The sequence below is a fragment of the Brachionichthys hirsutus genome, chromosome 12, assembly GCF_040956055.1.
Source record: "Brachionichthys hirsutus isolate HB-005 chromosome 12, CSIRO-AGI_Bhir_v1, whole genome shotgun sequence".
Classification (NCBI taxonomy): domain Eukaryota; kingdom Metazoa; phylum Chordata; class Actinopteri; order Lophiiformes; family Brachionichthyidae; genus Brachionichthys; species Brachionichthys hirsutus.
The window spans coordinates 10,773,049-10,799,528 of NC_090908.1; the positions used below are offsets into that span (position 1 = coordinate 10,773,049).

General features: G+C 43.8%; 1 protein-coding gene across 1 annotated transcript in view; it reads right to left on the bottom strand.

Moving 5' to 3' along the window:
- Positions 1-22,760: 22,760 nt before the first annotated feature.
- tns1b (tensin 1b) overlaps positions 22,761-26,480 on the bottom strand; it is an 84,719-nt gene continuing 80,999 nt past the window's right edge. The window contains exons 28-36 of the mRNA XM_068745929.1: positions 25,576-25,704; positions 25,377-25,469; positions 24,751-24,828; positions 24,458-24,526; positions 24,335-24,361; positions 23,755-23,923; positions 23,171-23,239; positions 23,062-23,091; positions 22,761-22,899 (exon numbers count right to left, since the gene is read on the bottom strand). Of these exons, the coding sequence (XP_068602030.1) occupies positions 22,761-22,899; positions 23,062-23,091; positions 23,171-23,239; positions 23,755-23,923; positions 24,335-24,361; positions 24,458-24,526; positions 24,751-24,828; positions 25,377-25,469; positions 25,576-25,704 (803 nt within the window). The remainder of the gene's footprint in view (positions 22,900-23,061; positions 23,092-23,170; positions 23,240-23,754; positions 23,924-24,334; positions 24,362-24,457; positions 24,527-24,750; positions 24,829-25,376; positions 25,470-25,575; positions 25,705-26,480) is intronic.

The following is a 26,480-nucleotide window of genomic DNA, read 5'->3' on the forward strand; positions in this document are numbered from 1 at the left end:
GATACAATAGCGGCTAATTAAGCTGTGCATGGCACTGTGGAATGTATTCCCATTAAAGTTCTCCATTTAAGTCCAGTTTCTTCGGGAATCAGATATACACTGTACTTGGCTTTGCAGTATTCGGTATTGTCATAATATTTGAGTTGTTGTGTGTGTGTGTGTCGCAGACCATCCAAATAAAAAGATGCTGCTGCATCAATTTCCATGTATGGCTGCTTCCGTCTGCTTCCCGTGTTGATCTAAAGCGTGCCGGAGAAGCTGCGCTCAAGGATGAGAGTCCAAACGCAATCCAGAAAAATGTTCTTCCGGATTCTGATGCTTTCCAAATCTCATATAGCTGGTCAGAATTCCCAGAGAACAAGAAGAGCCTCCCCGTCACAGACACGGATCTGACGTCTTACCGTCAGGAAGGTTTTATCAAATGAAACGGCAATGAGGAATGCCATCGCGCCATTATTTCACCCCTGAGCTCTGTTCTAGAAAGTAAACACGACCTGTGTTCAGCATGCAAGTCTCTTCCTCGCTTCATTTTTTTTTTTTTTGACAGTTTGTCCTTTCCTGTTCCTGTTCCTGTCTACCACGGGGGCAAAATGTCAGCCGAGGAGGGAATTGTGTTTCATTGTGGTGGACCGAAACCCAGACGACTGACCACTATGTGTTTAGACTCAAAGGCTCAGATTTAAAGTGATGGAGTGGAGAATGGAAGGAGACAGAGTCCTGCGGGTTGGCAGCGGCGACAAGTTGTGAAAAACTGCAACCGGAGGGACGGCCAACTGGATGGCATCTGTGGTCAGAAAGCATTTGCCTTTTATTTCCACGGATGAAAGGGTCGCCAGCTCTCTGAGTCTGTTTGCAGTACGCCTGCTAAAAAACCTGAGCTTGGCCACAAAAAAAAAAAAAAACGGAGCCGCTTGGAACAACGGAAAATGCATTTTTTATATCCACCTTTGATACCAAAACTGAGCTTGGATGCATTTTTCTCAGCATGCGGTCGTTTTTTTGTAACACGGAAAAGTTAAGCCGGTCGTGTCGTGTGCGGGTCACAAGTAAAGTCACGGATTTACAAATATGCAAACGCCCCACGTGTAAAATCCATTTGTGAGAATAAACTATGTTAGCCTCTATTAATGCAGAAATCCTTAATTGTGTGTGTGTGTGTGTGTGTGTGTGTGTAAAGAGCGTTTATTCCTAAATCTATCGTCGATCACCTGTGAGCACCACTTTAGCGAGAAGCCGGTTTCCCATTAGCCTGCAACACTTTCATTTGATTAAGTTATAACTGAAGATATATAGTTCTCCCACATATATGTGCTTCTGAGGGAAGATGCAGTGGAGTTCAAGCATTGGAAATACTTTTCTAATGTTGCTATAGTGATGTTAATTTGGGAGCAAATTGATTTGCACTTGTGGTGAGCTGCGGTTTGAACTGACGGCAAGAGAAAGAACTCGTACAATACTTCATGTTTTTTTGTTGTTGTTTTTTTACTCACTGCTTACTTACTGTCGATTCAGATTATATAACGACACGTGCAATACTTTGGCGTTGTGCTTGTATTAACGACACAACCTACAGTTTCTGACTCTTGCCGTCTTGATGAAGTGGTGATTTTTCCAGCTTCATTCAGTCGCGTCTCATTTCCAAATGAAGTTATATTCTCATTGACCATGTCTGACATTTACTCGCAATGTACTGTTCTTCTGCAGGTACAGCTTGTGCCAGTCACACTTCATTTAAAAACCTTAAACCGCATGTTCTAATCTCAATTTCCGTGATTGGATTGCCAACGTGGCCCGACTGTTGCCTCTCCACTTTAAAAAAATTAAAAAATGACCAGATCTACTAGTGCTGCTGGTTGACATTGTTTGGTGGCAGAATCCGTGCAGTAGTGATCCCGCAGTGGAGCCGCGGCTCCTGAGGTTCTGCTCGTACTCCCCTGACTGAACCGTGAGAAAGGCTGACCGGTCGGTTTATGGCATGTTATTCTCTTTTTTATAGCGTCAAATAACTAATTACAACAAAACGTGTCAGGGAAATTAACTTGTAAACCATCTTTTAGGAAAAATAAATCCAACGCGAGCTCTTGGTTTGATCCACGTGCCAGCCGATTTGGATGTCATGTCGTTCGTCTTTATGCACGGTTAAATGGTCAGTGCAGCTTCCTGGGCTGGCGCGGCCAGCAGTGTCTCAGCTGTGTGTGTGTGTGTGTGTGTGTTGGGACTGTGCGGCTCATGACACCAGAGAGCTGGCCAGCTTTGGCCGGGGCTTTATGGCAACACCTGGCTCATGTTTAACCGGCCCTATAAATAGATTCTCCTCCTGATGCAAACCACCTGGATGGGGTCAGAACTCTGCCACATGCGTTCGTGTTAGCGCTTTGCTAACACAGTTGTGGAATATAGTGTGTGTGTTGCATAGTTGACACAAAAGACTGTCGGAGTCTGTACATCGGACTCACACGCTGCTCACTAAAGTAAAATATATACACAGTATATACAAGTGCATTAACTCCGAGTGCTTTTCACTCATCTCATAATGGGTTTACTGCTCTGGCCTGTATAACCGATGCGTTTGGGTGGCCTCGGTTACAAAATGAAATGTTTGTTTTCCCTCTAATTGCCTTCGCATGACTTTGGTCACAGGTGTAAGACTTTTTGTAAGTGTTTTGCCACAGTTTGGGAAAGTTTCAGGACCTACCTGGAATAGAAGCAGGGGCGTTGCCCGTTTCCCTTTTCCCCCGACCCGCTCGATGCGAACGCGCATTAACTGAGGAATTACAAGTTGACTGGAAATTATGAAGACTTCAAGAAAATAAGAGCAATTTTGCCGTAATTGCCGGCGAGCTGTTTAAGCCTTTCCAGTACGAGTGTGGTGGGGAGGAAGATATTTTTAGAAGCAAAATCCTCTCCAGCGGAATGCCACTCAAGCACAGCATACCTTCTGTTTTCTGCTTTCCTTTTTGAGACAAGTAATTTCCCCTCTGTCTTTTTTTTTTTTTTTTGCTTTAGGCAAGCTGTCAAGGTTTTTGCTTCCCAAAGTGTCACAGAACTACAGTTTTTAGTGGAACTGCCATTTGCTGACTCAAACAGGGCATCAAATATATTATCTACAGCACTTAAAGGGACATTCCACAATTAAAAACAAGTCTAAAGCCACATTGACACTATAATGTACCAAATCTACTGGATCCCCATGCAGGATCTTGCGTGCGCCGCCGCCAACCAATCACGTCACCTTTTAGTACAAAGTGCTGAAAATAGAGTCTCAAACTAATTATCATGTATAATCTGTTAGAATGAAAGGCTTTAAAAAGTCAGTCAGTCCTACCAAAAGTCATTCAAATTTGAAGTCCACAGCAGAAACCTCACAATCCCCATCCTGTCACCCCACCAGCTACTTTTTCTTGAGGTGCACAGCTGTAGATAATGTCACACGTACACACACACACACACATGCAGCAATCCAACATTTGGACTTGCGTGAGACGATCCGTGATTGCGATCCAGTTTCTACACCCATACACAATAAAAACACAGATGCACAAGATCAAAAACATGAAATATAGGGAGGGCAGCAAATGGGATGACGCACAGCTACACCTACCCACATACCGGGGGGGGCATACATAAAACATTCCCAGTCACAATCCTGCCCTCATTAAACTGCACATCAGTATTAATCTCGTGTGTTTTTTGATTAGGCATTAACTACCTTTAATTATTTGTGAAGGTTTTTAAGCTATTGGCATTAGCTAAAGAAAAAAAAAAAAACTTCATATTATGCTTCCTAGAGTTAAAAGTAGAAGTGCGAGGCATCGGAAATACTTTTCAAGGTAGACACAAATCATTTTATTCATCAAATTGTTCTGGGGTGTGGAGGTACGCCTTTACTCAGACATTTGGACAGAATCTACAGACAGATATTTCCATTCTCTGGAAACTCTGGGATGGAAGAGTCGGTACATTTTCTGGCTATAGTGGAAGGGTTGGAATGGGGGAAAGGAATGAATCCCAGCATCCGCCCTTGAAACATGGCCCGTGCCTCCCAATGCTTTAGAGCGATAGCATGCACAAGGAATTTATGCATAAACGAGTTAGAGACAGGGTGTGTCTCGCTTGAACACGAATAAATTGACAGACAGACAGACAGACATCTGACCCCGCGAGTGGCTTTCGAGCCGTTTGTGCAGCCTTGCCATTTATCGGTTTCAGCTTAAGCCCAATCTTTGAATCTGCACACTGGTCTCATTTAGCCCCCCGAGTCATGCTAGGTGTGGCACAGTGGCAGGCGAAAGGAAACCAAAACCAAATGGCCCCGGGCTTGGCCCCTCGGCTGAAGCCGCCGTCGGTCCCTCCAGGAGCTGGCTGCTGTCTCGTGGCTGCCCAGGAAGAAAAGGAGTGTAAATCAGGCTACGCAGGCGTGGCCCGCCGCATAGCCCGCCGCATAGCTCGCCGCTGCACAGCAAGATTGGCAGAGGGACAGTCCGGCGGACACAACATCATATCCTCACGTGCAGCGAGGGCTTCGCGGCAGCTGGGAGGGGCCCGGCGGTGCGTGTTAGAGCGTCTGAGCAAATTTGCTCCTATAACGAAGAAAGACACCTTTTGGCAAAACGGCTCGAGAAAGAAGACGGGGAGGGGAGGGAATAGCAAAAGCACGAGTGCCATCGGAGGTTTGGAGCACTAAGAAAACAAGCGCCATGACCGAAATTCATGAGGCGAGCAGTGAACATGTAGTCTTTGAGGAGGAGGAGGAGGAGGAGGAGGAGGAGGAGGAGGAGGAAGGGACCGGGTGCACTGCCAGCTCTGAGATTTAAAGCAGGCTCTCTTGAGTTTGTTGACTTTCTCATAAGAAAGAAACGGCCGTGCCAACGCCGTTTGAATTCTCATGGCTACCTCGCATGAGAGAGGGAGAAAGAGTCGTGCTTGGAGTCAACAAGATGTAAATGAGACATTTTGTTTTAACGCCACAGTTTGTGTCTGCAGGTTAAAAGCATCAGCCTGCAAATATATTCAGCACAGTAACAATATTGTGCCCGTAAAAGAAGTTACTGCAGTTTGCAGATGTGTTAACAGCAAATAGTTGGCAGTGATCATGTCAGCGCACACTTTCATGGTCTCTGATAGTGTTTGTCCATGTCTTGCAGTGTGGGCGTGGCCACAGGAGTGTTGGCTGAACACCTGGAGACACACCTGCCGGTCAATTATCAATTAGAAATGTGTGTTATTTAAACACTGCCCTGGTGGAAGTCCAGCAGTCTCTTTTGCCGTCTTGTGTGTGTCACCGTTTCTTCTGTATGTTTCTCCAGCGCGCTTTTGCCTTTGCTTATTTTGTATATTTTTGTTTTTGCAGTATTTTGTTTTGGTGTTAACGTTTTTCTGGGACCTCAGCCAGTCCAAGCCTTAGTTATTTAGGGTCGTGGTTTTGCGTTTTCTGATTTCTGCTGTTCAACCTTTTTGATTATATGAGTAAAGTGTTGTTGTTTTTTGTTGAACGTTTACTCTTGCCTCTGCCTCTGCCTCTGCAGTCCACCATCGAGTTAATTCCAACAAACAAACATTCCAAATCGTGAGATAATCAATCCACCGTTCCATCCAATCCATCACTTTCCATCACTTTCGAAAACACATAAATGATTCATAGTTTCACAAAGAATATAAAAAAAAACGGGTCATTTCTCTTCCGGTGAGGCAACAAAACCCGAAAGTCATGTCGTTCCTAACCTCACCCCCAGACTCAGAATATATTTCACCTATTTTCTCTCTCTCTGTGTGCTTGTGTCCGTTAGAGCCAGCCACATGCATGGACTCGCATCAGCTTGTCTGGTGTGAAATGCAAATCCTGATATGTCAATAATGACCTAGAAAATCCAGAGATGGCGGCTGACGCTGCAGCCGCCGGCGACATATGGCTGCCATTACTTGCAGGTGTTAAACACCCCTGAGGGTTGGCATCCATTCTTGTTTGAATTGTGTGCACATGTTCTCCGTATGTCATCCAAGCACGGCGACAAAAACAAACACTCACCATCAACATTTGTTTTTCACTCTTAAAATTGTACTGCTGATGATTAATTCAGATTTTACATGAATAAAAAAAAAATGGTGAACTGGACTTGGATTTGGCATCGCTGGACTGAGTCTCGCTCTTGCCAGCCACAGTGGAAGTTAAACTTTACATCCATCGATCATTTAAAAATATCAACTCATTCTAGTTAGCCAGCTAAACTCATTTTCTTGCAAGCGCATTGGCTATTTTCCAATTGATATTTTCCAATATCAATTGGAAAATGGTCTCCCAAAACAAATCTCCCAGATCTGAATGTCGATCCAGCGCCAGATCAAATAATGCAAAGTGGTGGAACACATCATGAGATGACCATTCCTGGGTGCTTCTATTTTTGATCCTGCCTTTACTGGAGACAGATTACTTTAAGTGGGAAGCAGCAATTGCTCTAAAGCTGACATGTTTACAACGGTATACTTGTGACCACTAATCACTGGTGTATTTACACAGGCCACAACCAGAGCAACACGCAGCAGCAGCAGCGGCGCAATAGCCAGCATCATATGGTTCTGATGCAGGAAGCCAAAGACAACTCGATGACATCAGCGGGTTCGACCACAAAGTGCAGCGATATGGAGAGTTCGGTTTGGTGAAAAATTCGGAATCATTGTGGGGTGAGCAAGAATTCTGGGAGGCGTGTAATTGGTTAAAAGAGGAAAGACGCCAAATTCGACGAGGAATCCGGTTTCACGAAACAACATGAAAGCAACACGACATATCTGAAGGTACTTTTAAGCAGCCCGAGCACCGTTCTTCAGCAACTTTAAGGCTCAGTTAGTAAAACCAGCTGTTATTTACTTTTATTTGCATCGCCCATGACGTTGTTCTGTTCAATTGTATCTCAGTCTGTCTGAAAAAAAAGAAAAAAGAACAGCAGGTCATATATCTTGTCGCTGGTTGTTTTGCTTCAACATCAGGCGCTGTCTGATGATGTCACTGCTTAGGGCGTCTGGTTATGCAATAAAAAAAAAAAAAAAGAACCACACAAATACCTGTGATTATTTTTTTAAATTAATGTTGCAATGCCACAAATTGGATATGCATCTGTTCTATGGCCACGAATGACATATTCTCAAATTAGAAAAAAAAAAGAATCACACCAAGGATAGCAAATGGCCGGCATGACATAATCCAAACATGTCTCAGTAGCACAAATATCCCAAACTGATTTGGAAATACATTATTTATATCATTTTTCAAGTTGAGAACTTTACTGTAGCCTCGAAGATAAAAAAAAAAAAACTGATTCGATGACGTGACTCTGTACCAGATTAAACTGGAGTAGAAGCAGAGCCGTGTTTCAAGATATATGGATTAAGAACATGAACCAAATTAAACAGGTCGCTAAACTGTAATATCTACTGGTTCATGTCAGCAACATGCAGAGATCAGATGAATCCTCTTCAGGTTCTGCATATGGTTTAGGTTTTAAAGATCTGTGAGTCAATAAAATATTTACAGGAAGTTGTTTTTATTTCTGTAAAACCATCTTCGTGAAACCTTTTATCACTCGGTAAAGAAATCAAACGGACAATAAGCGCTCGTGTTTTGTGCCGCGCAAAAATATTATGCTCTAATCAATCTCTCATTATAATGCGGGTCTATTTTTCATTTCCACGTTCAAGTTGTAACTATCCTGTTGCAGCTTTTGCAAAGAACTGGCCTCGGCGAAGTGCAGGAATGACAAGTTTATTGCACATTGGCACTGACATTATTACAGCCTTCGCTGGATACAAACTGAAGAAATGATCCTCTTGAGATGGGCTCCAGGAGACCGTTTCGTTCTCGGACCTGGACGTCGTCTCCTGGCAGGCCAACAGCTGGTTTAAGATGAGCTCCCATATCCCATCTGATCATTCTCAGACCTGGAACCGTTAGACTCCTGGAGACGCCGGTTGAGTTGGGCCAACGTTCTATCAACGTTCTTGAGAGTTATGCCTCCTGTCACTGGCCCTGCCTTCGGCTTCACTTTAAAACCTGTTGGAAAGGTGAACAACACCTAACATGCCGCCATTTGTTCCCTTCTTGGGTTGTTTTAAAGAAGTTGACTAGTCCACAAATGAATTCTACTGGATCCATCAACATAGCTGAGGTATATTCAGCTGCGTGAGACTCCACACCGCGTCTGCAGCATTCCTATAGAGACGTTTTTTTTGTCGACTTAAGAGCAACTGCGACTGCAAAGGACTCAAAGGACCGAAACTACACTGTAATCAGCGTTGGAAGACAGTATGGTAGATAAGGCTTGTGTAAATATTGTCTGAGTAAATTTAGATTGTCTTGTTGAATAAAGGTACCAGCATAGGAGTGAGCTTCACTGTTGGTGCAAGGCCGATGGAAGGCAAACATGAAAGCCCCATAGAGAGACTTTTTTACGGTTTAAGGACTTTGTTTAGTGTCAGTGACGTGATGGCTTTAAATCTCCCAGCTTGCCAAAACACGTTTTTGCCACTTGTTGAAGTGAACGCATCAAATTTTTTCTTACTTTGGAAATGTTAGGCAAGCATGTACATGATGGAAACCCTGACCCCGGAGCCGAATAAAAGCATCACAACTTGGCATACGAGTCTTTGTGAATGGAAGTGATGTTACTTCGAACCTTGTATTATACGACTGCAGGAAGGTGTGACGTCCAGCCTGAGCCCAGCGATCAGGGTTCGACCATGTACACACAGAAACTGTTAAACAAGCAAGATCAATATGCTCGTTATTGATACCGGTATCATGTTTTGCCATCAATTCTTAAAAGAACACTGCATTTTCACTTTAACATTAAAAGGAAAACTATGGCTCAATAAACCAGGGTGGCAGAGTAGGGGTTGGGGTTGTAGATGCCCCAACTGTACAGATGTGTAACATTTAAAATGTGACTTTCATCAATAATTCAGGTTTGTCACTTTCCCACCATACAGTAAATCCAACAGTAACTTGTTAGCGCCTAGATGTTAGCGTTTTCTTTGTAAAGGGGAGCTTTTTGAAACTAAAATGTGGTAAATTTCTGAAAACTTTATGATCCCAAGAAAGTCTTAATTCCATTCATGAACTATTTAATGACATAATGTCCTTATTATCTCACAAGATCAGCACAGCCTTGTCTGGCTTTGGGCTTTCTGACATTAAATAGGCAGAGAACAACGTCCCTCATCGCGCCGTAGGCTTCTAATGTGTTTATGTTTCCAAACTGTGTAAAATCTCCCCGATCCGGCTCTGACTGTGTGGCTGGATGAGCGTAGACTGGGTGTGTGAGGCAGGGCAGCGCCCGATGTTCAACTCTCTAAGGCATGCTTACAATAGGAGCTACATTTTTCCCCCCAAAAGTTATAGCACCAGTCAAAACAGTTGGATTTCAGAGGTGATGTCAGATTGTGTTTTCCATTACACTGCATCTACAGAGGATTTATAACCAGACCAAGTCTAATCGACATGAGAGCAATTTGTTCCGTGATAGCAAATGCTAGTTATTTATGAGGCAAGGCTATTTGTTGCTGCTACAGAATGTTTACCTCATTGTTGGTTTGTTTCACCTTTATCTAATCTCATTTCATTTTCCATTATTCAATCTCCTTGGAAAAGGTGACTCTAATTCCCCAGAATATCACTCCTTTTAGTTTCCTGCCTGATTCGAATAAAGCCTTTGCTCTGTTTGACATGCCGATAAAATCCCAGGTTTTCTATGTGATTGCAGCACAGTGGAGTTTGACACAGTCAGAAACGCATATCTCCTTGAGAATTTGACCGAAAGTCCGAGATTAATTCGTATTTCCCTTCCGAGCGGTCAGTAGTTTATTCTTTCAGCAGTTTATTATAGCGGTTGTTTGAATTGGCCTCATTGTTTGGTTTCTCTGGCCACTGCATGACCACACGGGAACAAAAATCTCCTGAACCGGCTGCACACAAATGTAATTATAGTCATTAGCATTTTGATTTGATACCCATGACCTCACTCGTGTTTCTGTGTTTTTAAAGGCCTCTCGGAATAAATATCTTCCTGAATGCAAAAATAAATAAATAAAGCTTGCACTTCTATAATAACGGAAAATTTGTAAGGAATAACTGCTGTAAAAAATGCTTGCATTGCTAACTTCAATGACATTCTCAGTTTTCTCTTACAAGAACATGAAAATGTCCCAAAAACAGGAAAGCGTGGCGTGAATCTGAAAGGAAAGCATCCGAGTCCATAGTTCGCTCTGATGAAAGAGATTTATTTTACCGCAGCATTTCCAAAGAAATCCCGAGACAAGGTAATTGCTGGAAAAGGAAATGAGCCTTTCTAACTAGTTATTTTTCAGGATAAAATGAGGTTTTGGAAATAGTGCATTTAAGCCTTTGTTCTCACAAACTGCCAATCACGCTTAAGCCGCTGCTGCTGCTGCTATCTGTTCCTCATTCAGATGGCACAAACGCACACATTTGCAAAAGTGTGTAAGCCATATACAAACAGAACATTACTGGGTTGCTGCGTACACGCGTGTTCGGCTTCCAGCGTCAGCAACGTGTCGAGGTGTGGTTCATTAAGTTCTCATTATGTATTAACTGAAATTTTTGCAGTATCATTGCAGCGTGATTGAGAATGCGGACAGGAAGTGAAGAATCGTGTTCGGGCGGGCTGGAGCGGGTGGAGGCAAAATATCAGAGAGGAGAGACAGGGACTATATCGGTAGAAGGATGCTGAGGATGGAGCTGCCAGGGAACAGGACTAGAGGTCGACCCAGGAGAAGATACATGGACGTAGTGAGGGAGGACATGAGAGTGGCTGGTGTTGGGGAGGACGATGCAAAGGACAGGGTGAAGTGGAGAAGGTTGGGTTGCTGTGGCAACCCCTCGCGGGACAAAGAGAAGCAGTATCATCTTTTTGGTAGCATTCTTCTCACTAATTGGACATTGCCAGTCGGCCTATGGTTGAATTATTATTACTCGGCTTTCTCAGGCGCTGAGTCATGTGAGCTCAATGCTCAGTTAGAGGGACTTTCCCAACCTCCAATTCCATCGCTGATTCACCATGAGCAATCAAACAAAGAGCTGCCAACACCGGCTGTCAAATTCAGCAAGGCCACCTAAAGACTTCACTGTGGGACATGTGCTGCAAAGACTGGCGAAAATACAAATACTCATGTTTTCAATCATTAATCCAGAGGCACAAAACCTTAAGCAGATCCGAATCACCGCTTTATTGTCCGTTTCATTGCGCCGTTATCAGACGGCCGTGGCTTTTTGGGGTCATTTCCAAAGACGCATCTGCTTTGAAGCCTCGTCCTCCTGTAGTTCACACAGACCATTCCTCTGCAGCTCCTTTCATATCCTTGGTGGGCCCTGGACCTCACCCAGCGCAGGATGCTGGAGCTGCTTGCAGCCGTCTTTCATGTGGTTCCAGGGCAACTGGGAAGGAACAGGAAACCCCAGGCACAGAAGGACGGACGGACGAGCAGGCCGATACGCTGATGGATCAATAGAGAGATCACTTAGTAAGAGATGGGTTAATGCATGATGTGGATAAATCGATGGATGACGGTATACACGTTCTACATGTGACACATTTTCAACACGAGAGGAAGGAATGGCGGCGAAATAAAAAGCATTTGAGTCATTTGAGGTTCTTCTTGCTTTTTTACATGGCATGTCCCTGCATTTTGTCTCCCTGCTCCCTCGTGTACCACATTCGGTCATACTCCCTTCCCGTTGCCTTTCCTGCCAGCCCTTTGGTTCTGTAATGCCAATCCCAGATGCGACTTAATAAATACTGTGCTTGCATGACAATTCACCCGCGGAAGTTCACCGTGGATCCATGTTTAAAAGGCGCCCAACAGCGGAGACCCACTCATTCTGAAGCCGACTGTTTTCACTACGCTTCAAGATCGCTGCTCGCCAAGTGTGGTTTGCATTAGGGTCACATCATATGTCATGTGTTTTTATCAAGAAGATGGCCAGGAGCACCGGCTGCAGGGAGCCCGCAAACTAAAAATACATCTATGTGTCACGACTGAGGCTGCAGTCGTCCGCCCTTCGCATGCATTGAAATGATTTAGTGTGGATCGACCTCGGCAGCATCGGTGGGCCCCAAAAAAACACACAGTGTGTATTTGCATTGCCACGTGTTATGCAAGTACGATGGGTCCGTGTCAACAGTGACCATGAGACATAGAGCTGAAATAGGCGTGCATGGGGACTTGTCGCACAAATTATAGAGCTGGGCCGATCTGACGGGACGCTGTGCAAACTGTCCACTGGGCGAGGACCCGCAACAATCGGGTCCTGATTTCTGAACACAAAAGAAGCCATTCCTTTTCTTTTATGGCCCTTTTTTCTTTTTTTACTGTTTTGGAAGCTCGTAATAGATTAATTTAGCTACTTAATCAAGTAGCTGATGCCACATACTCGTTTCATGACGTATAGAAAACACCGCTGTACAGTGAAGTCTAAGATCTGCCTACATTTTGAAATGGATTTTGATGTATTTGTGATCCGTTTGTATTGGGCTTCGGTTCTGGCTCTGCTGCCCGTGGCTTTGAAGTAACGGAGCACACGGATCTTTCTGTCTCCCTGTTGGCTGCTGTCCCCTTCGCACCTCTTTAACACCACCTGTCTCTTTCTTTTTATTATTTTTTTTGCCCACTCTGCCTGGCCTGTTGCTTGATGGCCCACATGTTAAGTCAAAATTCTTGACAAAGGGCAATTGTGACTTGTGAGCGTAAAAATGTCCACTTTAAAAGGAACTGAATCTTTTAAGTATGAAAGCCATCTGCAGGATATTAATCCTTTACACTGCTGGCATGCTCCAGTGACAGGAAACATTTTATCCCAAATCTGATTAGGAGAGAAGGTGCTTACAAGTAGCTTAAAGCTGTAGACACATTTTATAACTTAAAGATCACATATTCTACTCTTTTTTTTCCACAAGTTAACGCAGTTCCCAGACACTTGTATGGAATAACTGTGCCAGTCTTTGGTCAAAATATAGCAAACAGATGCCGCAGGACAGCGTCCCTCTTTTCTGTCTCAAACAGCTCCGTCAGAAAAGCCTCTGAAAACGAAACTAAATTCATTGCGTCAAAAGTAAACAGAGATATGATACCCCAATGCCAGAATGGCAACATCATTCCTTAGAGGGTTGTTTCATCTGTTTATAAATCTGTGTATGTTAAACACAAAGATTTACATTTAGGATAAACCAAATGAGGCTTTGCGTGAAAAGGCTGATTTTTGTTTAGAAGAGACTTTCGAAGGTCGGGTTTCAAAAAGCTGCACCATCTCATTCGGTACCTGGTCTCACTTTACAAAACCTGGATGCATTTAAACGTGCTCATTTCCCTGCATGTGCACGTGCCGTCGTATCTCATCTGTTTGCTCAAACAGATTCTGACACCCGCTTCAGTCGAAGATAGTGTTCACACATGTGTGTGTGGGGGGGGGTGTTTGCGTCCCACACATGCAACAAATACAATGCCAAAAAAAATATATATATATATATTTATATGGGTGGGGGTGAAAACAGCGTTCCATGGAAGTGCTCCGAGATCTAAGGTGCCCTCAATTTGTTTGGTCGCCCCTGTCAAGCTAATGAGGTGAGCGAGTGAGGGCAGCCTGGTGGAACCAGAGGTCAGCCAAGAGCCACTTCTGTCTGCCAGGCTGCTGTGCTGCAGGGCTGCCCCCCCCGCCAGGGCCTGACTGCAACTCGTCCAACACCCCCCCCCCCCCCCCCCCCCGGTAAGGCCTGGCACACAGCTCACCCATCTGCCACACATGAACACACTTGTTCATCATGCAGTGCTGGCTGTTTGCAGGATGGATGTTTTCGCACGTCCACCAATGTGAGCGATTCTTTTCATCCCGGCTGTATTTCCTGGACGCGGTTCCCGTTATTGGATCGTTCTTAGACCGGAAAAATCCCGAAGCCGTTCACAATTAAAATTTCAGCCAAAGTTGAAATCATCACCATTCGTCTTCTTTATTTTTTTCTCATTGCCAATTGGTCACAACTATCATTTTTGCCGCAGCCCTCAGACGCCCGCGTGAAAGCGAGCACGTGTTCCTGATCTTTTTGTTAACTGGAACGTTTGGGTTAGAGAGGCTTTGAGGCGGGAAGGCCGCAGACGCTAAAGGCTTTGTCTTGTGTATCTCATCCAGATGCGCAAAGTGTTTTATTTAACAGACTAAAGTCACGCTTATATGTACAAATTTGACCTATTTTTAATGGAGCCACTTTTCTTGGCCGCAGACGCCGCGGAGAATAAATGTCAGATGCCCTTTTCTAACAAGGTTATAATATTTTCTATGTGCGTTTTGCCTTGGCCTGTGAGCATTTGAATGTTGAATGTATCATAAGAGTGGAATTTTCAGAACCACCTTGTTTCAATTTGTAGTCATAAAAAAAAAAAAAGTTATGGAGAAAATAAAGCTTTAAATCCTCAACGGCTGACTATCAACCCAACCTCTGCCGTCAGACGGGCAGCCCTGAGCTAAACTCCACCTGCTCGATGTCGCAGCTGTGATTTTGACACGGAGTCTACAGAAATGGAGAAAGGTCAAAGGTCCCCACCTCACCTTTACCCGATCTGCCCGAAAGCCTCGGGCGGGGAGCTCAACCCATCGACACATTCTCATACACACAGCTGAGGGTGATTTTGTGCAGGGGTCAAGGTCAGGGAGCAGATGGGGCTTCTTCATTGGCGACCTTATTGTGGAAACTTGATTAGCACTCCGCTGGCCCCGCCCTCGCCTGGACTTTACCCAGTAACGACGCTCTACCTCTCCTTTGTGCAGTAGGATGACAGCGTTTCTGCAGTTCACTGACTTGGCCGCCATCCGCTGCACCCCGGAGGGACCCGCTTGTGATATGATAAGTGCATGTCTGCCATATGCGCCATTTACAAATGAGGACAGCAGGTTTATTTCATTAGTTGAGCTATTTAAACCTCCCGACATGGGAAGAGGATCTAATGCTGACGAATGCTCTTCTACGCATTCCAAAAAGGGCAGACGCACACATGCACGGTCTACATTCACAGTGCCCTATCCTTTTAGATCAGATCTCTATTGATCGGTAGCTCGATTTTTAAAGATATGCTGAAGGAGGAGAGAAAAGATGGACATCGAGCTGATGAGACTGCTCACAGGATCACTTGTTGTTTTACTGTGGTGGGAGCCAGGAGCTGAGGCCGAGCCAGCAAAAGTGGTTTGGGTTCATGTCAGGGTCTCCTCTTTCACAGCCGAAGTGCAAAACGTGACAATGACGATAGCTTCCGCCGTGGGTGGCCGACTCCTCCCGCCTCTTACGATGGAGGAAACGGTTGTAAGCCACAATCTGATCTGATATTACGACATATATATATATATACGCATGCATGTTTTTTTGTATTTTAACGCAACGCAAATGAGTAAAACCTGTTTCCATGGAAGCTTCCCACACAGACCAAACGCTTCAGCAGGACCTGACCGAATCGGAGATCGGTGCAGCGTTTTTTTTTTTTTTTTTATCCGCAAAGATCTGGACGCCGCTCTCGGGCTGCGATAGATTTGAGAAAGAGGGAAGACAGAAGAACTTAAAAACCAGTGACTGTTTACAGTTGCCACAATTATAGCCCACCCCTTTCCACACATCCCCACGGCCCCCCGCCGCCGGGCAAAGGCATCTGCCGGCGAAGATTCGGCCGGAGCGAGAGAATGCTTTCCCAGAGATATCAGTGACGTACATATGTGAACGGGCAGGGACACACACACACACACACACACACACACGCATATGCTGGCATTGGGTCAGTCACCATTGGTTGCCATTGTTTTAATTTCTTGCCTGTTTATTTTGGTATTCCATCCTCAGGGAGCCAAATGGGCGTCGAGCAAGGGCTCGCCGTGCTGCCATTTCCCCGCAGCATCAGGACATCTGGACATAAATAACTACATACTATCCATGTATAACTCCATTAATAACGCCCGCATATAGCCGCGTCCTTTGTGTATGCTGCGAATCGGACAGCTCATGACCCAGACATCACCTTCGTTTGCACGGAGTGAGGAAGTTTTCCACGGCCAGACGGCAGCCAGCCGCGTTCATGGCATGGCCGGAGACTGGAAAGAATGTGGCGAGGAAAACACTTTTGATCAGTACGAGAAGAGTAATGGGCATCTTGGGAGTAGGAGTGTAGGAAATGGGAGTGGGTATTTATAAGGGATGACAGACGGGAGGAAGGTGCCGGAGAGGATGCCAGGGCAGGTAGGTTTGGACATGGATTCACGCTGAGGTTCTGCACCAGGCAGTTAACAGAGTCTAGACGCTATGCAGACAACATGACAGGATCGGCGCTTTCCCGTCACTTGCTCCTTCCATTTTCCAGCTCTTTTTTTATTGTCTTCCCATCACTTCTGACTTAAATCAAGGCATTTTGGATTGCTTCTGACTAACCGTCCCGCAGAGCCTGGAGAAAGTGCTTCAGAGAAAGAAAGTGTGTGTCTTTCGTGTTACAAGAAACAGTAGTTGTATAAACCTTCTGGAAAAGATTTGCATATATGGAGGAGTCCCCAAAAGGATTCTGAAACTTTACAGCAAAACAGCAACTTAAAATGACTACATACAACTTCTGGGCTGCAAATGAAGTCTTCCAAAGCCCAAAGATCCTCCTAAAAAAAAAACTGTGTAGCCCCAAAAAGCTAAAAGCTTTAGTGAACACTCATCTGAGAAAAGTACGCAATCACGAAGGCATGGAGATAAGCTGCTAAATGAGGACGTCGGGTTTACCTCCATGTTTACATGCTGCCTGGAGGTCATACACAACGGCTTTGGTTTTGGTGCCGATGTCTGTTCAAATATTCCGCTTTCTTTTTACTGTGAGTAACTGAGGTATGCAGAGATTGAAGTTCTTCTTGATTATGGCGAAGAGAAAAAGTAGGACGCTTGGTAAACGTCTACCTTGGGGGCCGCAGTAAAGTTTTCAGCCAAAAAAAATTATGTGAATAAAGTCTTTTCAAGTCAATAGGGAGTTTCCGGATGCTGAAATTTGCTTTTGCCAAACAGTTAAAAATAATACTTAAAGTGTCTTTTTTCTCTTTTTAAGTCAAAGAAAAATTGTCACAAAAAGGTCAAAGTTATTGAGGCACAGATTAATCATGGCCTCTTGCTGGTCCCATACTTCAGTCCTTTCTTACGGCCTGCGTTTGCTTAGGCCATTCCCCAACTTACAGTTTAACGCTGCACTTTTCAGAAGCAGGTGCAGGGAGGGGGGTGCTAGCTAAGCTGAACACATGGATTCTTGGGGATTGGTCTGGGATGACCACTGATCCCTCTGTCCCAGCTTCTTGACCTACAATCAAAGCCCTGATTCGGGAAGAGTCGAGGGAATGCGGGGTGGAGGGGGGGGGGGGGCTTGCAGGCCACATGGCCACATGCTCCCTGTCCACCTGCATACTGACAAACGGGCCATATAACAACCCTAAACACCCGTGTGCTCCGGCCTAACCTTTGTCAACCTCTTCCCCCCACCCTTGCTGACCCCTGCCGACCCCTAGAACCGTCTGCTGCAGGGCTTTGAGATGTGTTGATTGGCCAGGGTGGAGTGGGGGTGATGGGTTGGTGATACCGAGAATCTTGGAAGAGATGTACACACAGTTTCCTGAGATTCCTGAAGTGATTTGTTTTTTGTTTTTTTTGTATAAACATCTGCATTATTTCATTTCATATATGTTTTACATGCTGTAGTTGTTGGATAACCTTGCTTTCGAGCTTTGGGACGGATTTTCCGATAGAGTTTTCACTTGCGTAAAGGAAGTTCTTATTCCCTAAAGAGTCCTTCACTTCTGACTCCACCTGTTGATTTTTAAAGAAACAATGTGTAAGGGAAAGGGAAAAGGTTTATTCACGCCATCTGCCAAAGCCTACATGGAATTCTCTGTGTGATTCATGAGAGCCAGGAAACCCAACATTATCAGTGCAAACAGTGATGAAATGGTGGTGTGAAAAAAGACATCAGGAAAGCAGGAAGCAAGATCGCTGCTCTGATCCAACTAAATATCATTAGTTCAGTTGATTCAGAGGTGATGTTATGGGCTGTAAAGGTCTTTGGCCGAAACACTGCATCACCTCAACCACAGATTCTCCTGCGGTTCTTTGCACGTTAATCAACTTGACGGCCGCTGGCCAGAACAATGATAAACCATCGGTTTCAAGTTGGCTTCTCAATATTCTAGGAGCGTTCTCAATGTAAAACCTCTCAATCACAATGAAGATGCAGACATTGTGTAAAGAAGAACTCTTTTGGGTCAGCTAATCGTTTGCTGTGTCCAACCGTTAAAAGTGTAACCGGCGTGAAACGAGTTGAGGAGAAACTGGGAGGCAAGACGGTCATCAGGAGCAAAGATTAAAATGATAATCCTTGTGTCCGCCATCCTCTGTGGCCCCAAATCAACCATATAATTCCAGCCCGTATTGTCCCGCGGACCCCATGTTGAGAACAAATTACCATTTTTCCAGAGTCACGACTCCGTTCCGTAGTGTAAAGGGAGATGAAAAGATGGTAATCCTCCACTCAGGAAGAATTACACAAGACTTCCAGTGGTGTCGTTACATTTTCCCATGAACTGAAGCTCGTTTCCCTGCTCCGTCACCACCGTGACAACCAGAACCACCACCTTTTATTGGTGCGAGGAGTACAGTCAGAGAGAATGTCAAAGGAAGAGAAATGGTTTGACGCAGACGTTTCTGTCAAGGATGGATTCAGACATCAAGTTGGCCAGAAATAAATCAGGCAACAACTTTTCCTGTTTTTAAACTGTCCTGTGCAGAGGAAATGCCTCATATCAGATCTATACGACACCTTTTCACACGATGCTCATATCCACACTTGGAAAAAAGAAAACTTGGATCCTCATGTGTTCAAGTTAAATAGAGAAGAAACGGAACATAAATTTTAACTTTTGAGTGACGCCAGAGAGGCGCTTCAAACTCTTGAGTTCTGAAAGCATGTTGAAGTTCAGCCGGATAAGTGTCGGTGGATTTATGTCTGACCGTCTCTGTTTGAAAAGGAAACAGTGGCATCAAGTGGCCAAACATATTATTTTATTTATGTTGCTATCAGTAGAATTATTTCTGTTTTATAGAGCTGCAGTGTGTTTCAGTTTAAAAAATAAATACATACATACAATACAATACATAAGATTCTCATTAGTCGAGATGCTCCAGACAAGAAATGTCCATGTTTCCGGCCAGAGGAAGGAGACGACTACATTTATTGATTATCAAGGACCTGCAAATCAACAGGTTTTTGGATATTTAGTGTATAATTGTTGGTTTGATGGCATAACATGTTTTAAAAATGCATTCTTTTTCATCTTGATCCAAGTTCTTCACTTAAACAGACTTGTTCTATTTATTAATTTTTGCAGTTGTTGTTTTTTTTTTTCATTAGAGTTGTAATATTTAACTTTCGCGAATAAAAACTCTTGGCATCGTATATTTAGCGTTCGGTTTTCTTCACGGCATCAGAGACATTCGCAAGCTGCTGCTGGACTGTCGTTGGACGTCCCGTCGCCTCGTCAAGCTTCACTCAGTTCCTCTTGCTTCTTTTTCCAACGCGCTATTTCTCTGACTTTTATGTCTTTTCATTTACGAGTTTGGAGGAAAGACAAGATCATTTCATCGCTGAAATAAAAACGAATGGCAATGTTGAAAGAAAATTTAAGTGTCACATTCCTCCAGGTTTCTCATTTGGAATGTCAGCAGTTTTTTTGTTTTGTTTTTTTCCTCGTCTTATTTTACTGGTTGGAGTTCAGAAAATTGCTGTCCATAAAATTTTATTGTAACAGTTTCCAACTTTTATAGACTGATGGAGTGATTAATTATACTGGGGTCTGAAACTAGACAGGACTTTTTCTATTATATTTAAAAAGCCATCGGGTGTTGTTTTGTTGTAATTCACATCAGGAACAAAGGCGCACAGTCCTGTTTAACCAAACAAATAAATCAAAGGACACGTCTGAACTGCAGTCAGCTGAGCCCCTAAAGAAATTATCATTTTAATTTGATCTTTGTCTTGCCTCTAAATCTTGCCTTGTATTCCAGTGTTGAAGGCCTCCTTTCAACATTCATTACACTCTCAAAATGTGTGTGATTATTAACATTTAGGTTCACCCCCAAAGAATAATTTTGAGCATACTTCTGTAACAACTAAAGACTGGCGACCAGGATAACTCTAATATACAAACATCTTTACGACAAATTAACCGTTCCTATAGCAAAAAGCCAAACAAATACGTACGCACGTTGATTTCATCTGCCTTTTAATGTATTTTTCTCCATCAGAAATTGTAAAAGCCATACAACATAACAAACAAACAAAGAAAATGACAGAAGCTCTATACAGGATGAGCACAGGCTCATTCACACACATTCTACAGTCCACGCTGATCTGAAGTGGGCAGACGCCACTGGAGTTCCCATGTAGGCCAACAAATGGTAGACATTCAACAGTTGAGTTTCGAGGCCATCCTCTTTCTCCAAAAGCACTGTTTTAAGCTAAATCAGGTGAAGCCCACACCTGGTGAGAGCTACGTATGGGCGTGTTTCAGGAAAGGATCAGGTAGGGTAAGAAGAGAGGATGCTGCGCACTGATTCGTCAGCGGCATGTAAAGTTAATTGATTTGGGCATGCAGGCCTCTTGCTAATAAATAATGGTACATTCTAGTCAGATACAAAACCCCTGTAAGTGCTTAATCTTCTATTTTGAAGAAGTACTGTGATGTAGTACCCCCCCCCCCCCCCCCAACAAATTACAATTAATAAATTTACATCAGGCTGCCGACTCATCTGAGAGGGTTAGGCGTTAAGGAGGGAGTCCTAATCGTTTGTTAAAAAAAGAAATTAGCACGTAATTCACCATTAAAGATTTTTCAGGTGTCTAATGATTTCATTTTATATTTATTATCTTGCTGCCAAAAATCACAGCTAAAACACTGTATTGGAATAAACGTGGTTCCGTTGTAATGACCATTAGTCACCACTTGGGGGCAGCCCTCACCAACATAAAGGGTCGCATCCTTGTGAAACGATGACGTGTTTGGTCATCCTCTTCCAACACGCGGAAGCACACTAATACTTCAACATTTAAGTGCTAAACTCGGACAATGTATTCTCCAGGCAGGTTTAAGTTAATAACATCATTTTAGGATAAGTCAAATTTGGACTTTAAGGAATAACAATCGTTCGTACAAAATATTTTACCCCCCCCCCCCCCCCCCCCAAAAAAAAAAAAACACAAGAAAACAAGAATGTTAAAAAAAGGAAATAATGCTGTGAAAATAAAACATTCAAAAACAGTGATACACTTTTAAATGCACACACTTTTACACTTTTTATATGTCAACGCATTCGACTTTAGCCAAAATAAAAGCAATCTTCTCTCCTCCCTTTCAATATTTTTGATGTATACTTTATAATACATGTATACATAGATAACATAGAGCAACAAAGCAAAAACAAAAATAAATATCTTAAGTCACTGTTTGTAAGATTTTCATATAGATCTATATACGTATATTTATATGTATAGCTTACTTTTGGATAGGAAAGTGAGTGTTGACAGTTTTGGGCGGCTGACGCAAAGAGCTTCTTCTTTCTTTTGATGGAAAGTTTGCAACAGAAAATGAAACATCATTACTTTAAATGGAGCGGCAATGAGCGTAGCAGCCTGAATGGAAAATGATGACGGATGGGAAGCTACTCCTCTTCTTGGCTCATCTGACCCCCCCACCCCCCAAAAAAGTCATGACACTTTAGTGCAGATGTGACGAGTCGGTGGCCGTCTCACCACATCCCTGTGTTCATATAAACAATTGATGTTGTTTAACTCCAAGGGGAATAGCGTTTGTTGAGTCTTAAGTAACAAAACTGCATGAAACGGGAAGCCAAGGAGGTTTTCCCAGGTTTGTTGCACATTTCGAACTACCTGGTCTTTTTTTCTTCTTCTTTCTTTTAAAAGCTCTGCATTACAAAATAAAGTCAGGCACCAAATGCAATCTAACAGTCCTACTCATAAAGCTACCTCGAATATTTACAAAGAGCTGCAATAATGTCCGGAGACATTGCTTGCAAGATGGCAACGGTGCAGAATTGACCTACAGTATCAGTACATACAGAGAGAAACAGTCTTTTTGATTAAGCAGCCATATTTGTTTTACAATAAGAAACACTTCTGACCCTCCAACAGTGGCACACTAGGCACGCCCTGACTACTTTTTTTTTAAATCTTTGGTTGACCAGTCAGAAACCTGATAGATTTACAATCCGCTTTTACAACACACAACTTCACTTCTTCTTTAAAACAATAAAAATGCAACAATCCTCCCCACTATTTTTTTTTTGCACACACGCACAATGTCATTCCCTCTTCCCGTTCATGTGTTACCCTGACGGGGAGGTCCGGAAGGCCTCCCGGCCCATTGTCGCAAACTGCCACACCCCCATCCTGCACTTCCTCTGATCCGTTCTGGAGTCCGTCCAAGAAGAAAAGAGCATGCATGCAAGCAGCATGCACGCGCGCACACACACAATCCATTTCATTTGCTTACATTCTCAAACACACAGTTAAAAGAGCAGGAAAAATAAGGTGACGCGTAAAAATCAAATGCTAAATTGTCCCAAACAAAAAGTCTGTGGTTAAAAGGAAAGGAAGGAACCAAAGACTGTATAAAAAGCGCCAGTGTCTGAAGGCGGCTCTCATCTCTTCTGAGCGCTGATCATCTTCGAGACGAAGTTGACGATGGCGTTGGCAGGCTGGTCGGGCTCCATCTCTGCGAAGAGGTGGCTAACATTGTCGGTTGTGCTTCCCTGCTTCCGCGCCACAAACCCAAACAGCCTGCAAACAATTCAGAGAGTCACATGCAGCCGACGCTTTAAACACTGGACTGGGTAGATCAGGACATATTCATTAGTTACCAACAGCAAACGGCTCACAACAGACATCACAAGTGCTCCCCCCCCCCGTCCGTCCAAATTACGTCCTCAGATATTTACTTACTTTGCTGTGCCTCCGTCAGGCTTGTTCCACCTGTGACGATTCAAGCAAATGTTTTAATGTTTGTCCTGGAACAAATGGTCAGATCTACAGATCACGTCTCTGTACTCACTTTCTGTCCTGAGGGTCGGTGTCACAGAATGTGACGGTGTTAGTAGGATAGTGGCGTCGGAAGAACAGCCTGTGAACGCATCAAACACAAAATAGAGGTTGTTCCGAAAAGAGGCGCATATGTAATGCACAAAAAGGTTCTGTTTGTATAACACACAGATTATATAATAATAATAATAATAATAATAATAGTCTATATAATCTCTAATTCATCTGCTCTCGAGCTTCACGTTTCTTTCATTGTCCTACGTGAGACCAAATAGCGTTCTCGTTCACAAAACAGACCTCAAACGTTCCATCTTACAATCTCTAGATGATGGAGAACAGGCATGGGCAAACTAAGGCCCGCGGGCCGTATATGGCCCATTGGGCTTTTTAATCCGGCCCACCGAACTTGTCCAAATTATATAATAAAATTGCATTTTATTATAATTAAACCTAATTCATTCCACCTTTTCCCTGTAATGCTACCTGTAAAAGGCCAAATCCTTTCATGTAATGTCTTTTACATCTGTCAAATTTTAGAACCTATTGTGGCCCTGATCTAGAAGATCTCGGGAGGATGTTTCAAACATCTGGACTTACTTCCTCTGGTTGTCGGTCAGCGTGATGCCTTGCGAGGATACTTTGAAGTGCACGACGGTGGCAGCCGGCGGAGAAGGCGCGGCCAGTGTTTCAGCGATGGCCTTGGCGACGGCCTGGGGGCCCGTCAGGGACTCCATGTCCACTGAGTTGATGTAGAGCACGTTGCAAGCTGGAAGAGAGCGGATGCCCGGATCAGCCAACAACAACAACAACAAAAGAAGGAAACTGCAGCAAAATGATGACGTTTAAAAACACAGAAGGAACCTGAAATAGCATTTATTACTAAAGTAATCCAGTTGAGAATGTTATCGATGCTCATTTTGACCTGTTCATGCAGGATTTACATGCAAGCAGTATCAGGAACAGCTCTGCCTCAATCATTCCACATGAAACATTCCCGCCTGTTAATTAAAAGAAGTTTGACGCTAACAGACAGCTTTAATGAAAGATGTCTCCTAACTCAACCACACAGGCTCATTAATATTCTGCCTTCACTGCGCAGGCTACAACACAGACATCAAACACACAGGATGCACATTCCAGGTGAAGGTTTTCCCGAGTAAAAGTGCACAGGGTTTACCATGGAAATCAGCAGGGGCTCTCTGCACTGGGATAACAAGGACGTCACGTTGTCAGAATGTGTGAACGGGATGATTTTAGGACTTTTAACAATGGCAAAAGACAAAAAGAGCAGATATTTTACCTGCTCCTTGTTTCAGCCTGTCAGTCGGCGGAGTTGCCGTGGAGACCTCCGGCACCTCCTCGATAAGATCTAATAACAGACAACGTTTAACAGTGTGTTGTACGTTAGCACAGCTGTCCAGGATGCCTTCACAAAAAGTTGTTAAATGTGCTAAAGAATAAACCAGGCGAGTCTTTCAGGCATTCAGGACAAAAAACCTAAAAATCCCTTCTGCTGTTTATGTATTTTAGGATTCTCTCACCTCAACCGAGAAAAACTCTTTAAAGGTAAGTGAAGACTTGAATTCCACAGACCTGTTGTGGGGATAAGTAGTTTGCAGGGAAGAGCCAGAGGCGTGATGGCATGTTGGTAGACCAGCGCAGACAGGCAGCCTGTCAAACAGACACGAGCATCCGACTCAAACACATCTTGTATTACATTCTGAGTGTTATTACATTATTATATCCTGTTGATTTTGATTATTAAAAAAAAAAAAACGGGTTCCTGTTATCCTGTTATTACAGCAAAATTAAATTGTCAAACTGAGTTATTTTTTATTCTAAAAAGTGTAATACATCTCCCTTGGGTGCTGCAGACATTATAAATACTTGCTAACAACTGTAACAGTACATTTGATTAGATCTTCATGGTAAAATCAACCGCATTCCCCTTTAGTAATTAAAGTAAACATGAACGCCCACAATTCCTCCTTTAAGAGCGAAGAGATTTTGGATGGAATCAATGTGCTTGATTGGATAAATACAAACACGAGTGAAAAGATTAGATGAGTTACAAACAGAAGACGAGGAAGGAGAGGCGAGGCGAGACGCCAGCTTGCCTCATTTAGGATTTTGGCAGAAGAGTGACGCATCTCTGCACATGCAGATGCAGTGGATCTAAGGCTTTGTGAGCTCTCAGAGAGCAGCTAGCTTCTACTGACCAAAGTAAGGCTCGTTGGGACAACCCTTCAGCTTCACGCCTTTGGGGCTGCTCTCGATCAGGAAGTGCCTCACCAGCTCGTTGGTGCTGTCGCCTGCAACACAAAGAAGCAGGAGGAGGGCCGCACAAGTCAAAGAGAGGTTAGCTGTGTTCTCGTCAACACGGACCAACCCAAGCCGTTCCGCCATCCTGGCTCCTACCTTTCTTGTTCTGGTGCACCGAGGGCGGAGGCGATGCCACCTTCATGGCCAAGCCATAGGCCCCCCTGAATGAGTGACTATCCCGAATAACAAAGGCTCCGGGCTCTTTCTCTCTCAGCAGGCCAATGGCTGAAACGCAACAGACATTCGGTTATTGCACGCCATCACAACAGGAATGGTAAGGAAAGGAAAGGAGAAAGGAAATAAAGCAAAAGTCTCAACTCTATTTGAAACGCTGCTGTCAGTCTGTATTTGATTAAAACTACAACTTCAAACATGGCGCTTTGTTTGAGACACTCTGTGGTTTCAGCTTTAGATTCTTGGCTTCCCCTACGTAGCCCGATGCCTCAGCCTATCCACATGTGATGCTTTAAGGAGGGAAGATTGAAGAGATGAGCGACACATGCAGGCGTTCACTAATTCTATGCATGTGGTGTGGCTTTTCTCCTGGGAGTCCATGGCACTTAATATAGCCTCTGTTTATGTCTGTCTCTATGGGTGTGTGTGTGGGGGGGGCAAAAGAGAGCGAGAGCGCTATGTCATAACCGTTGAGCATGTGTTTGCATTTAACACACGCATAATCCAATACAGGCCCGAACCCGAGTCGAGCACACGAGAGCAGAGATGAGCCGGTATGTCCGCACGTGCATTTCTTTTTTGTCTACATGCATTTATCAAACGAGGCAATTTTAAGACTTGAAATCGAAGGACACGGTTTCAAATGTCACAAAATATATAAGATAAACAATAAAAACGAGTCAAACCAAAAATGACAAGTGTCATTATAGATGGGTCTTGTCCCGGTCTGTGGTTTACCTATATCACTGGCATACATTTTTTAAATTTTGCTGCATGCTGGGAATTATCCTGTTGCACCTGGATTCAAAAAAGTGAGGCGCTCACCG